Source organism: Emydura macquarii, unplaced genomic scaffold, assembly GCF_026122565.2.
Source record: "Emydura macquarii macquarii isolate MOO-44397 ecotype Brisbane River unplaced genomic scaffold, CSIRO-AGI_Emac_v2 contig_2768, whole genome shotgun sequence".
NCBI classification, from domain to species: domain Eukaryota; kingdom Metazoa; phylum Chordata; order Testudines; family Chelidae; genus Emydura; species Emydura macquarii.
The window spans coordinates 11,216,700-11,235,069 of NW_027132905.1; the positions used below are offsets into that span (position 1 = coordinate 11,216,700).

The 18,370-nt window shown below is 43.2% G+C and overlaps 1 protein-coding gene across 3 annotated transcripts in view; it reads left to right on the top strand.

The window, feature by feature from the left end:
- Nucleotides 1-18,370, top strand: part of PDLIM4 (PDZ and LIM domain 4) — an 87,842-nt gene that overhangs the window by 25,911 nt on the left and 43,561 nt on the right. For all 3 annotated transcript variants that reach the window (XM_067567129.1, XM_067567128.1, XM_067567130.1), the window contains exon 3: nt 14,493-14,577. In XM_067567129.1, coding sequence (XP_067423230.1) covers nt 14,493-14,577 — 85 coding nt within the window. The remainder of the gene's footprint in view (nt 1-14,492; nt 14,578-18,370) is intronic.

An 18,370-nucleotide genomic window follows, 5' to 3' on the forward strand; every position in this document is an offset into this window, starting at 1 on the left:
TTGGTCTGAGAATTCAATAAGGACAAATGCAAAGTACTCCATTTAGGAAGGAACACACGTACAAAATGGGAAATGACTGCCTGGGAAGGAGTACTGTGGACAGGGATCTGGGGGTCATAGTGGACCATAAGCTATATAAGAATCAACAGTGCAATGCTGCAAAAAAAGCGAACATGATCCTGGGATGTATTAGCAGGCATGTTGTACGTAAGGCACGAGAAGTAATTCTTCCGCTCTACTCCGCGCTGATTAGGCCTCAACTGGAGTATTGAGTCCAGTTCTGGGCGCCACATTTCAGGAAAGATGTGGACAAATTGGAGAAAGTCCAGAGAAGAGCAACAAAAATGATTAAAGGTCTAGAAAACATGACCTATGAAGCAAGACTGCAAGAACTGGGTTTGTTTAGCCTGGAGAAGAGAAGACTGAGAGGGGACATGATAACAGCTTTCAAGTACATCAAAGGTTGTTACAAGTAGGAGGGAGAAAAATTGTTCTTCTTAACCTCTGAGGACAGGACAAGAAGCAATGGGCTTAAACTGCAGCTAGGTAGGTTTAGGTTGGACATTAGGAAAAACTTCCTAACTCTCAGGGTGGTTCATCACTGGAATAAATTGTCTAAGGAGGTTGTGGAATCTCCATCACTGGAGATTTTTAAGAGCAGGTTAGACAAACACCTGTCAGGGATGGTCTAGATATTACTTAGTCCTGCCATGAGTGCAGGGGACTGGACTAGATGACCTCTCGAGATCCCATCTAGCCCTATGATTCTATGACTGTCAATGAGATTTAGACTAGGTGCCTAAATCCCTTTTGAAATTGTGATTTAGGCTCATAAATCAGTTAGGCGTTGCAATGCTGAGTGCAGCAACACCTAAATCTCTTTCAAAATTTGGGCCCTGAAGTTAAGTGGGATTTAAAGTCTTTCTGAAAGAGATGCTCTAGCTCAAGCACTAGTTACCACCTGGATGCAGCAATGGGTGGGTGAAATTCTTTGACCTCTGTTACATAGGAGGGCAAACTATATAAGCACCTGATGACATATGGCTGGTTAATGGGATTCATAAAGTACCCAGGCATCCATGCACAATTCCCACTGACTTCCACAAGAGTAACATTGATGCACCTGAGGACAGAATTGGCTCCGTGCTAACCATTTTCTATGTGCTTTAGCTTAGACTGGATCCTGCAGTTGTTCCATATATGGATACGTAGTTCTTTATAAAGTAAATATACCCTCCAGGCTATTGTGCCAATATAAGTTAATTAATGTAATCTTTAAATAAGGCCTTTCTCCAGTTAGGAAAAACTGAATAGTTTATTTTGTACAGTAAGGAAAGCAACTACAGTAACACTTCATTAGATCTATTTTTAGCTTGGCCCAAAGTGAGTGTTTGGTGACATGGCTGTTGGATTTCTCTGCTCAGTCCTGAATGATCTGTTGAGTTCCAGATAATCCTGCCCAGTAGTTAATCATTGCTGAAGCCTGATCCAGGGCTGTGTCATCAGTGAAAATGAATAACCATTCAAGAGCTGCCTTTCTAAGAAAGGAGTGAGATCATTGGAGTGAGGAAACTACCTCTGGGGATAACAGAGATTTTTAAAAATTGTCTAGCCTCATAGTCGCGAACATCTGCAAGTTTCCCATGCATTAGAAGTCATTTAGCCTACATGGAGTCAGCTGATGTTTACTTGCATCTGTCTGTGAAAAACCAGAGGCAGTAGATTTGCATATGGCAAACTGCTACCCTTGCACTGTGCCTGCAGTCTTCAGCCCTGCATTAGGCATACGCTGTATAATGGCTGCATAGGTGCCAGATTTTGTAGGATGCCTCTGGCCATGTCCCCCCCTCCCACTTTGCACCATTTGGGAGCTGCGCTAGCATGGCTGTGACTCTGGCCCTCATCACAGTGTCAGTGTCAGAGAGCTGGCGCACACCAGCCTGATCAGTTCTGCGGGGGAGTGTCTACTTCTCTAACGATGCTCCCACCACTCCCCATTTCACACCACCCCACAGCAACTGGGTCTGGGAGCTGCCATGTCAACAGTTCTGGCTCCCCGACTCCCAGCACGGCTTCTGGGTGGGAGTGTTCCCCTTTAAGGGTTCCCTTTCACTTATGAGGCTCCAGCCCAGCCACCTCCTGCCCTGAAAGCTGGTTAGGGGATACCTAGGGCAGCATAATGTCTAACAGCACTGTCGCTGTCCACCGTAGGCCACTCCTGTTCTGCAAAGACTGAGCCAAAACACACTTGCTATTACAAACTTAATTTTCTCTTCAGCTTTGGGTTAAGAGGATAGACCTTTTCTTAGCAGCCAGTGCAGTCAGCTGACACACTTACGTTAACTTAGTGATAGGTAAGCTATCAAAGGTTTGGATAGGGTCCAGCTAAGCATCCGAAACAACCTGAGTCTATGCAATTTGGTCTTCAGTTCTTTCAGGGTCAAGTTTTCCATGTGATTTGAGCCACTTCCATTTCTGATCAGAGTAATAGGGTTTTTTTTTTTTTTTTTTTCTCTTTTGTATCTGCTGAGTGAGTAATTAAGAATTTGGTGCTTTGAATATTTTGCCAAATAAGGCACCACTCAAATCCAGCTATGAACATGTGACTATTCATCATATCAAGAGAGCAAAGCACCTCTCAATGAACATCTTTCATCCTTTTATTTCTTTTTGGGTTTTTCCATCCAGTACCCTTTTCTCACTGAACTCTGGACATTATGCATTATTCAGATACATAACAAGATTGTTTTTGTTTTCAAACTGTATTCATCAAATGCCCTTTGACTCCCACTGGAAAATTCAGTAGGAAAATTAGAGACTGGATGAATAATTTTAAAAAAGAAAGACATTTGGTCTTTTGAAAGAAAACAGATTAACAGCGCTGGACATGCACACACCAACGGCCTGTGTTTCAGTGGTACTGATGAGCCACATCTCTGGCTGGCTTTAGGAGTTATGGGTTGCACAGCACATCTGTAAAATTGGGTCATATAAGGCACTCAGATACTGTGGTGGTGCACATGGTATAAAAACCCAGACTGACTGAAAATGTATTTAGCAAAGAGTGGGTGCAGCATAGGCAATGAAAACTTTCCTGTGCTGCCCAGCCGATGCACCTGAACAATATTTTGGAGGGCGCAACTCAAGTGGTAGATGGGTCTTTCACCATCATGTGAGATCTGTTTATAAGGGGCCGAGATGACCCCCCTGGATAGATTGCAAATAGTTTTCTCTATAGTTGGTTGTGATGGGTCAGATAAACTGTAATTTATTTTTTCTAGTCCCTGATTGCATAACTGCATAAACACTCCCAGGACACATACAAACACACCTGCTATTTTGAAATTCAATGGCATGAACATGCACGCCAGTTACACTGGATCACATGACCATTGGTGATGCGTCAATACAAAGGGAGCATGAATATAGCCAAGGTGAAATCACATAGAAATTTCAGTGAATATTCATGCAATCTTTTTTGCAATATCTACCCAGCTTTACTGTTCAGTGGAAGAGCAGCACAAAAAAGTACCAGGAATTAAAATATGCCCACATGAGTAATGTCCACTGGCTAAACCTCAAGAAGTCAAAGCAGAGTTTCTCTTCAGATTATTAGCAAATTCCTATTTTACAGTATTTGTGCTACATATAAAAATCTGCATCACAAGTGCTAATGTACAGTGCTACACTGGATGTCAAGTACTGTAACTGACTTGTTTACATTTTGTATTCAGTTTTGTTTTTAAATGAAAACACAAAGAGAAGCACAAGCTGAGATTTCTTTCCTTTTTTTTTTTCCCACCTAGCAAAAGATAAATTTATATAATATCATGAAACTATACGATAATGCCTTCCTGCGCTGGGTATTAGTCACTAAAAGGGCTATGTTGTCGTGGTTACAGCATGGGCTGGAGTGTCAAGACATTTAAGCTGAGATAGTCAAAGCTGCCTAGGGGATTTTGACAACTAATTACCATTAATTTTTAATGGGAATTGGGCATCCAGATCCCTAAGCACTAGGTCCTATTCCTACCTCTGACACATACTTCTTGTCACCCAAGTGTGCCGTCCAGTAGCCTTCAAGCCAAAGAACACGCCAACAATTGGGGAAGGGATGACACGCTTCCCTTCATGGTCTGCCAAATGTAGAAACCTTGAGAGTTGGACTTCGGAGGCATCTGGTCGTCGGGGAGATCCCTGGCGGTAGGACACATGGAGGAGCTGTGCGGTCAAACAGCCAAAAAGAGCTGAGGCACTAGGGGAACAGCAATGTAGACAAAAAGGACTGTGCTGCTTCCCAGGATATTTGAGATAAAACCCCTGCTTGAGATTTAAAAGCAAGACTGTAGGGAAGTTCTCATAGCACCCATAACCTAAGTCCCCCCATGAGCATACAGGATATTTTGTATGACTGGACATGAGTTAACTTCACTGTTTTAATGCACGTGCCATGTGGAAACTGGCGTTGTGAGGTGGGTTAATGTTTAAAGTGGCTTCCTACAGCGTGCCAAGTGTCCTCAGTTGACTTTGGCAGGAGTGGAGGCAGTCAGCAAGCTGCAGACTCTCCTCGAGGTGCCTAACTTTGGGGACCCAAGTTTGAAAGTGTTGATTCCGGTTTGCTTTCTGTAGTTTTGTAAAAAGGGGCTGAGTTTGGGCCTGATCGTGTATTGATAAGAGGTGAGGCAATGGAGAGGCAGTGGCTGGAAGGTACTGTTAGCTGAATGTCCAGACTGCTTAGAGATTTCAAAGCCAGCAGCAGGCAGAGCACTGGGAATTTTGTTTTTCCACATGGCATCCACTCTCTTTACGGTCCCCTAAGATTCAAGGTTTCCTTTCATGTGTAGTCAGTCTGGATACTCCATTCTCAATCTCCCACCCCACCCACACCCACCCCACCTGTGTGGTTGAAGACACTTGGCTTGCGGCCTAGTCCTTTACAGTGCACCTGAGGCATACAGGTATCCAGCATAACCACACACCTTGACATGTTATTGCTTACACCTGACTTTATATGATTTAAATCCTCTTTGAAAGACACCTTGCTCGTCCCCTTTTAAGTACCCGCATCCCTTGTGGTGACACTGTAGCTATTGTTAGTTTAGAAGATTTATTACTTCAAATCTGGTCATGCCTGAAATGAGTGAATATAAAGAGAGATTGAAGCCCTACATTGTTGGAGAATGGCATTCCGAATAAATGAGTGACCTCTAGGATTGAAAGTCGCAATTGCAAGGCACCAAGAGACAAACTAGTGCTACCAGTGGATCTGTAAGTCCGCTGGAACTGAAGACTGGGTCTGATGCTGCTCCCATTGCCCTCAATAGACATAACTGGGAAGCTCTTGACAAGTTTGTGCCCAGTCCCACATGATTCTGCAAGGAAGGCGAGAGGATGCAAGGAGCCTGTGCTGTCCCATCCACAAGGACTATGTAAGGCTAGTATTGCTTCCCTTCCAGAGGCCAGGCCTACACTTACCTGAGAATTCGGCGGCAGTTGACGGGAGTTACGCAAGTTACGTCAACTTCTTATCTTCCATTGTGCGCGGCTTCTTCATGGCTCTGCGCCACTTGAGGTGGTGGTTTTAGTGCGTTGACTTCCTGATTGATTGAGCAGGTCTTTACTGACCGCTCAATTGATCCAGAAAGATCGATCTGATGGCGGCGAATTTGCCGCCGTCAATGTGTAAATAGCCAAAGAGCATGAGGTAATGCTCTACATCCCCACACGGCCTGCCTGGACTGGCCACATGCATTGGGGAGTGGATGTTGCACCCTTTTCACGGGTGCTAGAGAGGCTTTGTGGAGCCCCAGCAGCCAATGTTGTCTCAGGCACAAGTCTCCTGTAGCTCCAGCTGGAGCTGTCGGCCTCTGTACCGATGCCAGTGCAGGGCTGTCTGGCATGTGTTTAATCTCTGATATGTCCTCTGTTAGAGGACTAAACCATGCTTTTATAGGAGGCTGCTTTCTCTCTGTCTGTGTGGGGCCTGATTCCGTTCCCATTGAAGTCAGCGGCAGAACTCTTACTGACTTTGGTGTGTGAGGCCATTCCAGGACACCAGTGCTGGGGCAAACAAAGTAGCACAGTAACCCATTTGTTCAGAAGTGAAGCAGAGGAAAATATTCCTCAGCCCCTGAATGAAGCCAGCTTCTATGACTGATTCACATGTAGTTACTGATGTAATGTGTGAGAAATTACCTAGGCATTCCTATGTAAGGAGGCAGACACTAGGGTCACGGTTAATGGCTTTCAAATCCAAGGCCAGGAGTTCAAGTGGGCTTAATAGGACTGGCTAGTAATGGCACATGGCTTCTGGGTTATATGGGAGAAAGTACGTGATGGTGTAAATGAAGATTTAGCAGAACAATTTAGGATGACATCTTATAAATCAGCTGGCATGCTTCTGTGTCATCTTTTCCTCCTCCTGTTAAATTTGGAGCCAAGGTAGCATAATATATGGCTCATTTATCATTCTTAGATGTCCAAAAGGAGAGTAAAATGGCAGGTTTACGCAGCTGTTTAAAGAAGAGGTGTTTTTTTTTTTTTTATTAATCAGCACTACGCTCTGAGTTATTTCTCACAGAAACACTCTGGACATTCTGATATTTAATCATCAATCCTTTGCATTTGACTAGAGGCCAGAGATTTCAATTTAAAAAAAAAGTAAATTAATGATAAAATCATTGTATGATAAATCTTGCCCAGATTCATTCATTTGTAATTGAAGCTGTTTTTGAGTTACACAAAAAAAGAAACTTGAACTAGGAAGGCATGCTCTGTCTCATATATACACGCCCCTATAATATACAAAGAATGGAATTCATTTGGTTTTGAAGTTTAGTAAAAAGAACTATGCTGCCACACCTTCACGCTCCATTCTCTTCATAGCCTCTTAATGCTGGAGTTCTGCTGTTGCAGGGCTGGCTGAATGAATCACAGGATCCTACAAAGTACTGAGCACCCTTCACTCCCATTGAAGACTATCAGCCTATGTCTACACTTGTCGCCAAAATCGGCAGCAGTCAACTGGCGTACTCCCATCAACTTCCTAACTCCTACTTACTGCAATGCCTTCAGTTCGCTGCATTAACGCGAAACACGTTCCCGTTGACGCAACATTATTCCACCTGGCAGAGATGGATTAATAGCGTCGATTTCCGGGTCGATTGAGCAGATCTCCAGTTCCGCTCAGTCGATCCGGATAAATCAATTGCTGCCGTCAGTCTAGACATCGCCTGAACTGGAGGCTTAGGCCTAAAAATTCTGTGACCCAGAACACACTGTACGACAGTGCACACAAATGGCCAATAGTCCACCGTTTGTGCAAGTCTGATATGTACAAAGATTCATCACAAATCATACATTTTGCTGTCAAAACGAATTCTTGAAAATAGGTATCTTGCTAAAACCGAAACCTTAAATTTTGCTGTAAAAGGCAGATGTTGGCTAATCATATTATGTAGCCCAGTAGTTCCCAACCTTTTTGGCTCGAGGGCCACAGATATCATTTTTACAACCACGAAGGGCCACCAGTCTCTGCCAGCAGGCCCCCGGCCTCCCACTGAAGCCAGACGGAAGGAGTTCAGCGAGGAGGCTGCCTCCTCACTGATTTCCCATGTCCCTGGCTGCAGCAGGGAAACCACTCGCATCCTGTAGCCCCGTGCACTGCACTTGGGTCCCTCGGCAGTGGCTCCCTTCTGCAGCCAGGGGGATGGGAAATCAGTGCTCCCTCCCTCTTGCTCCAGCACAGACCCCTGCACATAGGGACTCAGGCAGAGCACTTGTTCTCTGATGGAGCCAGGGGAGGGGAGCACTGATTTCTCCTCCCTCTGGCTCCAGCAGGGACCCCAGCGCCTATGGAGGGAGCCAGGCGGAGCGCTTTGCCATGCTCCCTGCTAGCCGGGGGGAGGGCAGTGCTGATCTCCCATCCCCTTTGCTGCAGAAGGAGCCTGCACCAGTCTTGTAGCCCTGTGGCAACACACTCCCCCGGGTCCTTAGACAGCGGCTCCCTTCTGCAGCCTGCAGGAGGGGAGCCGCGGGCCTCTTTGAAAGCCTCCGCAGGCCACTTTTAGCCCCCAGGCCACAGGTTGGGAACCACTGATGGAGCCCATGTATTTCTACTTTTATCAGATAGAAAGAAAACAATGGATTTTTTTATCCTAAACTGTTTCCAAATTGTTACTTCTGAGACCCAATTTTCAGGTACTCTCTGTCTAAAATAGTTGGAAATGGTTATTTTGCCGTGTAATCACACCTACAGCAATTACCTCAAGTGCCCATTTTCCCTAAAATAATGGGTCTTGTGTGTCCCAAAGGTAGAATAGTTGCACAGATGTACAACATGCATCTTTATTGACTTTCTGTGCTCTCTTAAACTGAAGTACATTGCTTAAAAAGTAACTGTTAAAATGGCACTTTCCCAAACCTCTCATTGTTATCTGCTTACTTCTGACACAAAAATAAATGTTTACTGCTTTTTTGCCCTTCTTAGCCCTCCAAAACCGACAGCTATGGGAGAGTAAACTGGGTTCCATTCTGCCTCATACATCATCAGCTGAATTGCTAACTGAGTTCTCGATGCAGAATGTTTAATAGTAGTGCTGATACAGAAAGATCCCACCTTGAATTTCAGATGCAGGAAGAGTTTATGGGAGATATGAAATCCAACTTTTTACTTGCACTCTGATCAGACTTGATACAATGTACTAGGGAGAGAACAAACATGGAACCCAGTGGTGCCATTTTTACAGCCCCTTTTAGATATGTAACCAAAGATTAAAGTCAGGGTTGATAATGATAAGGAGATGATAATGATAAAGATCAAGAATTGGATTGTGCTTGCCTTACTCACACAAGTAGTCCTACCAAAGGGTATAATTAATTCCAGGGCAAATGACCAGTATGAGGCCTAAGCACCATTAAAGTTCCACTTAAGTCCAGTTTGAGAGGCCTTGTGCTGGTTCTCCGCATGAGATGAATTTTACCTCAAATGGACAGGCACTCTGTGCTCACAAAAGGTGGCCTGGTAATGGCCCTTCTGGAAACTTACCCCTAAAACTTTCCAGAACTTTTCATGGTCAATTTCCGTTCTCATTCTGACTTTTTCCAATACTATAAATGTTTAATAAGGCTCCCTGGAGGGTAATGTCTTAGGCACATTTGCTGGAAGCCATGCAGTAATATTGCTAGGATATGGGAAATATTACTATATGTGATGGTCCCAAGTTTCCAGTAAACGTGCCACTGAAAAAAAAAGTGAATCACAGCTTCCCCTTTGGTGTGATCCAGCAAAAAATATCCACAGCCTTCCTGGCTGTGCAAAGTCCAGAAGGCAACACCAGTTTAATGGGAGGAATGAAGGGAGGAGGAAGTGAAACTCCAGCTCCACTGAAAGTTGATGAAGTACTCAATAGAAGGCAAATTGTGAGAATGAGCCCAACAATTCTGTACCTCCCAGGTCCCAGGAACTTCCTTGTGAAGAGCTGGATCAGCTACTCTGAGTGTGCCCAGGAAAACAGATAGAATTATGTGCTTTACTTTATGTGTGTTTAAGTGCTTTGATAAGTAGGGGTGGACTTAGACATGTGCATAACTTTAAGCAGATGCCTATAGTTAGGCACATGCTTAAGTGCTTTGCTGAATTGGATCCTATAAAATTAATTCACCTCAGGGAAGGAATCATCTAAATTCTGAGCACACAGGACTCCTAGAGAATATTCCATACATTTTCTCCCCTAACCACTCCTGCCAATTCCCACCCATGTTTATCTGGTTGTGTGGAGTTTTAACTCTATTGCAGAGGTAGAGGGTAGTCCTATGTGGTTTTGTAGTAATTAAACCAATATTCTGTAGTTATTATCTAAGGGAAATTACCCTTTGGATTACAAGCAGTAGCTATAGCAGCTAGTGGTTTCAGTCCAGTTGCTAGCAGACCAGTGCCATATTACAGAATAAAACTCACACTCTCAGTTTACTTGTAGTTTAATCAGAGATGCAGAAATCTTGATGAGCGTGGACACTAGACTAATCCCTCATGCCTAGAGGTGACCCCAGTAGGCCAGGGAAGGGACTCAATGGTATGATTGTGTTGGGAAGCTTGCACAGCTGCCGCCCATGGTCACACCTGTTCTGTTGTTAAACAAAGGACAGCAACGTCCCAGGCTGTCGATCTGGCCTTTTTCCCAAATGTTAAGATTTCGTGTGTAAGGGGGTGGAGGAATTAGAAATAGAACAAGATCCAGGAATTCCCACGACAGTAGAGCAATTCTACAAATAAAGAGAACAAGATTTCCAGATTGTTACCAGGTGAAAAAGCTTTTGGTAAATACATGACTGTATGCAAGTAATTTTTCTAAAATGACAGTGAGTCTCCTAGATGAAAACAATTAATAATGCAGGATAAAGGGTGACTACAGTTTCTTCTGGCTTTTTAATTATGTCTTGCTAATGGGTCTGTTCCCACAGAACTATATATTGAAGGTACAAGAGAACGGAGGTAGAATTATTTTCTTAGTATTGCAGCAGGCATTACATTAAAGTTAGTGCATTGTTGATACAAGGAACAGACTTCCGCATACCTGACTTTAATTCCTTTCACCATAATACAGCACATCTGAAACCACTCTGCCTGTCCCTGAGCCATGAACTAGAGCCTGCTAGAAACAGACTAGTGAGAGATCTAATCTGTCAACCTACCACATTAGAAAAATCTGATTTTGTTACATGAACAGCAAGGACTCAATTGTGCTTTAAGACACAGCCCTGCTTTGGGAGTGGCATGGAGCTGACCTGACCCAGGGCTTCCTTCCTGAGCTCCCCACTGCTCAGGGGCAACAGGTCTGCCACCACTACTCCTTGCTGGAGTGCAGCTTGCTCCCCTCTGCATGCTGGTCTCATTCAGTGGGCTGGGGCAGAGTGGCATTGGGGCTATTGACCTCCCCTTGCTGGGGCTCTGTGGACCCCCATGTAGGCTCAGTGCGAGCAGCCCCTCAGTTCAGGCCTGGCCCTTATGCAGGTTATGCAAAAGGAATTAAGGCGGCTTGCATCCCTTCCCGAATCACTGCATACCTGTGGACAGGCCAGGTACACTCAGGCCCCCAAATAGAATGGAAGTAGCTTGGAATCATGCATTTCTGTGGGGACTCGGGTGTGTGTGAGGGGGACTTATTGGCTGGACAGATCAAAATTTTCCAAATTTCGACTGTTTTTTTGCTTTTATTTTCAATTAGCTCTACTTGACAGCACCTCCTTATAGACATTGGGCCAAATCCTGATTTCTGTCACGCTGGTGTAAAGGCAGAGTAATGCTGTTGATAACAGTGTCACTGAGATCAGAATTTGGCCCAGTGCTGTCCCTTCTAGATTTGGTGGAGGGGGTAAAACCAAAATCATTTTCTGTTAGGGGCCCAACCCTGATGCCGCTGAAATCAGAAATCCATTTTTCTTGTGGGCCAGAAATGTTGTGATGGAGGAAAAGTCTCAAATTGGATTTTTACACGCTCCAGCCACAGATGGGATTTCATGTGTGAACCCAGGGATTAAATTCCAACCCTGTCTTTCATGATAGATCTTAAAAAAACAACCTTTGACTGGTTTTGGAAAATGTAATCCCAGTTTTCCTGGGATTACACACAACATGATCTCTCTGGTTCTGAGTCGGGAGAAACTGAGAAATCACAGTTCGACAGTTAGAGATGACTATATCCTTTAGGCACTTAAGCAATAGGATGTTCTCTCTGCTTTATCACTTGATCTTTCAGAACAGAAATCACTTTATGAATCCTTCCTCTTTTATTTGCTGGCAAATTGAAATCTTAGGGATTCTTCTTAAATTGCATTTGGCATTTTAATCTCCAAAATAGATCATAGCAGGAAGTTCATAACTGTCGGATTCCCATCTGCAATGTGAAAAAATGTCAAACTAATTTAATGCAGGAGGAAAAACATTGAAATGATGAAGGTCCTTCCTCCCACTGCCACCCTCGACCAAAGTAGCTAGACATTTTCATATTCTGCCACCTCAAAACGAAATGCTCAGAGTGGGAGCAGCAACCACGCAGCAGTAGATTATGGGAAAGATCAAGATGAGAGTGTTCGGAATGCTAAGATTCCTGGGTGGGTCAGCTACCCCTTGGACAAGGGATGTTGAACAGTAAATCATTTCTAGGGACAGACTTGAGTTACAGACTGGAGTTCCTCTCCCCAGCATCAAGTCATTACAGTAAAGGTAGTTTTATCAGAGTAAAATATCCAGTTGTGAAAAATAACAAGTGTCCCTGTGTTGCAAAAACTAGACTCGGAGGCAGCAAACGATGTGGAAAAATAAAAGCATAGAGCTTTCGGTGATCAAAGTCTGTTGAAGTCAATGGGAGTCTTTCTATTGACTTCACTGTGCTTTGGCTCAAGCCCTTATTTTGCAGAGGGTTATAAGTGAAGTGACTCTAGAAAAATACAGGAAGTAGGTAAGAATTCAAGACAAAGATTCCTGGGATAAAACTGTGTATTTCTTGTTTTCCAAACGGAGATGCTGCAAATAATTAAAGGAAATTCAGCTGTGGTGTGTGGCAAATTGGGGGCAGAGTCTAGTGAAGGGATTCTTGGCTACAGCAAATAAGCTACACATATTAGATTAAACAAATTTGTCACATTTTCCAAAAATTATATGTACATGGCTCCTGAGGTTAAACAGAAAGCTCTGTGTTACATGACTAAAACACAGGATGAAGATGAAGAGAAACAGACACAGGCAGCAGAGATTCCTTCAAGTTAAAATGACTGGGGCAAAATAAAATATTTGGACCATGTCATCCCCTTCCAAGGAAATTCCCTCAGAAAGAGCTAAGGTGTTCAGAAACCTTTACAGGTCAGGTACTTGGCCCACACTGCAGCTTTGTGCTCTGGTGATCCCCAGCTGCATAATGGCCCCTGGGAGAGGGGTGTTGTTATCCGCGAGTGTAAGTTACAACAGCTCTAACCCTGCTTTAACTTTTGCCAAGCTTTTGGTGACCCCAGGTTTAGGGAGTAGAAAGCTCTGAGAAACTGTCCCTGTTCCTTGTGAGTTTATCATCATTTATATCCTGGCTCCTGTCCTTGACTTCAGTATCTAGTTGAATACCCAGTGTTAATCTCCTTTTTCCAGTAGTTTCAAGTAGCTCAACAGAAAGTTTATTTGGCCATTTGCATGTTTTGATGTTCTTGGAGGAGAGGTACTATATAAGTGCAAAATATTACTATTATGTTATTTATTCACAAACTGTAGCAGCCACACAGCAATGCAGTTTTTTTTGAAACTGGAATAATGTCTTTCCAGCATTATGTGTTCACAACAGCTATAATGATCTGACGGTGTTATTAATGAATAGTCTACACTGCTCTGAATTACATGTTAGAAACAGCTAGCGAAGGCTTCTTTGGACCCACACGTTTAGCACTGAGAAAGAATGGCCTTGTAGTTAAGGCATTAGCTTTGAACCTGGGATATTGAGGTTCAGTTCTTAGTTTTGCCACAGACTTCCTCTGTGACCTTGGCAAATCACTGGATCTCCCTGTGCCTCAGTTCCCTATCTGTAAAATGGGGATCATAATATTCCACTACTCCAGGAGTGTCGCGAGGATAAATATTTGGGAGGCACAGTGATTTGGAGGGTGGGGGTGTGTCATGAGATACAATGTTCTTTTTTTAAAAAAATTTAATCAAATAGGATATCCCAGTGTTCAATCTAGAGAAATTGAAATGGTATGAGCAGACCAGGGCCAAGATTTTCAAAAGCTGCCAAGTCCCATTTTCGAAAGTGACATAGGCACTTTGACTCTTAAATATCACTGAAAGTCAAAGAGATTTATGCTCCCAAGATTTATGCTACCTCTCTTTTAAAAATGGAACTTCAGTGCTTTTGAAAATCTTTTCCCTGGTTTTCCATGCCATTTAAATTTCTGTGGTGCTTTTGAAGGTTTTCAGCCCCTATTTCAGCCCCATAAGAGGATTTTTAACCTCAGAAATGCCAGTGAAACATATGAATATGTTATACTAGATCCTGTGCATGTCCGTTCAATTCTCTGCTGTAGAGAGAAAAACAAGGAGCTTTCCCAAGAAATATAGCAAACGCAAAAAATAGATCCTACATGTCCAGTATGTTGAACTGAACAGAAATGTGTCAGTGAGCTAATCTCTACAACACTTTGGGACACCTCCATGGAAAAAGTGTTCAGGCACATGGAAAATCTTTGAATAGTGGCATTTGCCTGCTCCAGCGCTCTTGCTTTACAGGGCTGAAGATACATTTATGAACAGAAACTGCATCATTTTGCCATCTTTATCAGGCACATGATATGGAAAGGATCAAGAGTAATTTAGGCAGAAAATAGTACAAACCTCTTGCTGAGTGATGTTCATGTAAACTCTGCTGTGCTTCAGAATAGCATTTGATTACCTCTAGTGAAGACATTTCTTCATTAAACTTCTCTGTTTTATTTTCTTCTTTAATTCCCTATTGCAGGACTGAAGCAAAGACCTGGTCTCCTAATAGTCCAGAAGATGGAAAAGCACAAGCTTACCGGATCAACATAGAGTCAGAACCACAGGTACAGGAGCAATAGTTCACTTCACAGATTCTTCCTCTTCATGCCTTGTTAGCCAAATTATCAAGAAGGATGGAGGCGTCTGGTCTGGAGGCTGTCTACTAGCCGGGTGAAAAATACTTATGTTATCTTGCCTCCAAAGAACATCCTTTGCCATCTAAAACAGCTAAAAAGATTGTTGTATTTAATAGTAGCATATTTTATTGTCAGCCAACTTTCTATTTAACATGTTTTTGTAACTTATTTCATCTCTCTAGCAGCTTTCAAATCTTGCCTTTCTGGGATTGACTCCACTTTGCTCCCTGTTCTGTCCTATCATAGACTATGGTGTATCTTTTCTTGTGTCGGTGTTTTTGTCCTCTGTTCCTTTTCTCTGTCTCCCTTCTTCTTTGTCTTGCTTTCTCTATTTTGTATTTTGTCTTTTCCCCTTAATTTTCAGTCACTTCTTCCTCTGCTGCAGAATTTTCCTCTCAATACCACACTTCTCTAGTCCAATTTATCTCATCAGTGTCTCCCTCTTCCCCTCCGTGCCCACCCACCTATCCAAGCACATACACCAAGATACCTAACAGCTAGGGAATAAAACCAATAACTAAAGATCAGTGTGAAAGATTGAGTGTCTTGAACAATAGCTGCAGAGGCACTGGAGCTGTCTGCCTGCAGACTTAGAAAGACAACACTACCTGGATTTACATTAGGTTCCCATTTGGAAAGTTATCTTTGCTACAATAAGGCAGACTGCTACGTTCTGCAGAAGTTGATGGCACACTCACCCAGGAAAATTTCTGCTTGCCATATTTATGCTGGTTCAGGCTGTTGCTATGTTAAGGTGATTGCTGCAACAATTTTGTTACAGAATTTTCTATATCTTTTGCTTTTCTTCAACCTTTATAAAGTATCCAAAGACCAGCTCCATGTGTCTGTGCCACTGGCATGCCTCTGGCAACACATTTTCAGCACTAGCTGCAAGCATCTGATGATGGATTCTCCCTTAACTGTGCCCGGCCCCATATGAAATACAGTCCAGGATGGATGTAAGAATTAAAAAGATGAGGGGAACAGTTGTTATCATAACATGAGAAACAGCAGACTTTTTCTTCAGGGAGGAATGAGGAAGAGGCATTAAGATTGACAGCAGAAAGGTTAACAAATTGTGAACTTAGCTTACAAGAGACTTGAATAGGATTTTAGGAAAACATTGGTTAGCTCAGGGATTGGCAACCTTTCGGATGTGGCGTGCCAAGACTTTCCCCACTCCCCCTCCCTTCCACGTGTCGTGGGCCCAGCACCCTGGCCAGGAGGTGCTCCCGGCCCCAAGCAGCACCGCGCGGCGGCTGCTCCCGACCCCACCCCTTCCCCCCACCCCTCTCCCACGTGACATAGGCCCGGTGTGAGTGTGAGTGCCGCTCAAAATCATCTCACGTGCCACATTTGGCATGCGTGCCATAAGTTGCCGACCCCTGGGCTAGCTCTAAAGAATCAGTGTGTAAGTTTCTATCATGGATGTTGTGACACATTGACACATTTATACTACAGCTGTTGAAGACACAGGGTGATCTATACGCTTTGGCTTTGTATTCGGTCTTTGCTGGCTTAATTAATCCATTAGGGCAATGTATTCTGACAGATATTTTGGATAGACTTTGATGTGACCAAAATTTTGCATACAGTGTTAAATTAGGAACAAATGTTCTGCATTTTGACTGCCAGATACAACATTTCTGAGGTTTAAAGCAGATTGGATTTGATTTTGCTATTAATGTACATTACATATGGTACTTTTTAAAAAAGACAAAGTTACATAAAGTGCAATTAGTGGGACTTGGAATCTGTTGTAGAACCATGTTTCTCTGAACCAAAATGTACCCCAAATATGTCCAAACTAGAAATCTCTAAAGTAGTCAGAAAGTACATAGACACATTTATAGCAGGGTAACATGGAGAAACATCTAATGAGGACAAATGACTTCTCACTCCGACCCTCCCATTCCAACATGTCTTTGGATTAAATTCTCCCCTTTTGCAAGACAATAGGCCATTTCACTGGGACTCTCCTGTTTCGTGCTGTGGCTGGCATACACAATTAATATGTGACTTTATCACCACAGTCTCTGGACACATATAGTACCATCCAGGAATTCTGTTTAGTATCAGGGACTCATTGTGGTAGGTAGGGACTGTACAAATGTGTTGGTTGACACTGTCCCTATCCCAAAGAGCCTACAATCTCAGAACTGCACTGACTTCTTATGTGCCAAGAAATGTAGGCATGCACTCACTAACTGTCAGGCCTGGTCTACACTTATCTTAATATTTGGCGGCAGTCAACAGGAGTTACGCAAGCTACGCAGAGTAGCTTGTGTAACTCCTGTCGACTTCTTAACTTCCACTGTGCACGGCATCTTCACTGCGCTGCGCCACTTGAGGGGGAGGTTTTAACAAGTCGACTTCCGGATCGATTGAGCAGGTCTTCACTGACTGCTCAATCAATCCGGATAGATCGATCGGATGGTGACGAATTTGCTGCCGTCAGTGAAGACGTACCCTCAGTTGGGGCGGTGTGTCTTTTGTCCTGAGTTTTTACAGTGCCTAGCAGAGTGGGTTCTTGGTCCATAACTGGGACTCCTAGGCACTACAGTACGACTAATAATTACACTAATTAGAACTGAGCCCTCAGAGGATCCAAATGTTGTCTTAATCTTCAAACTTTCTATGGTGTATTGTTCTACTGCTAGCATGTCAGGGATGACCATGGGTACCCAGGGACACCACAGCTGCAGGAGGCCCCCAGAGCAGAGATCATGTTGATTGCAGGAGTACTTTGATGTTCACCGGGGAAGGGGCCCATGTGCCAGAAGGCTGTCCCTGTGTAATGTTAAACCAAACCCTTTAGCAAAGGGTCTTTATTGAAGTGCAAAAAGAAAAGACCCATTGTAAAGTAATAGTTAGCCTCAAAATGTGTAACCTAATGTGCACCTGGAAAAAAGCAATCTGCCTTTAAACCCAAGAATAAATAGATCTTCCTGCAAGCCAGCTCATGAATCACAAAACCAGATTTGGGACTATCCTTGAAAAGGTCTTGGGGTTTTGTGCTTTTTCAGTAATGTGGAGCACATGTATTTTCTTCCTCCAAGGTTTTACTCTGTTAGTTTTTAAATTGTCCTGTTAGGACAAAGATACCTTGGAAGTCTTTGACTGTTCACTGTTTTAAATTATTGCCAAACAAAGAAGGGTTTAAAGGAGAAAATGGAAATTAAAAAAAAAAAAAAAGGAATTTACTGTAAGGCCTTTTTATTTCCTGAAGTGTTTATAATATACCTACCCCCATGATGTCTGAACACAACCAAAGAATAAATGCAGGCAATCTATCCGATTTCTCCCCTTTGCACTGTGACATGCAGAGAAATGTGTGTTTGTTTATTATTATGCCAAGGCCATTTTTTCTGGAAGGCAGTGAGATTCAATGTCATTCTAATCTCCCGTGGAAAAGAGTTCAAAAACTGTGGGCCAGCCAATGGGACAACTCTCACAAGTCTCACTGTGATGATTCCATCATTCCACAATAGCTCCATTGGCAAGCAAGTTCCTGGTCACAAAGAAAGAGAGGCAGGGGAGTGGGGTGTCTTTTTGATATAACCAGGACTTCTACATTGACAGCTTTGGAGACTAATCTCAGACGCTTTAATTTGATATGGTATTCACTGGGAAACTAATGCTGTCAGAATTGTAGAATTTAGAATTTGAAATGGCTCATTAGATCATCTTGCTAGTGAAGGATTGTTGCCTATGGTATATT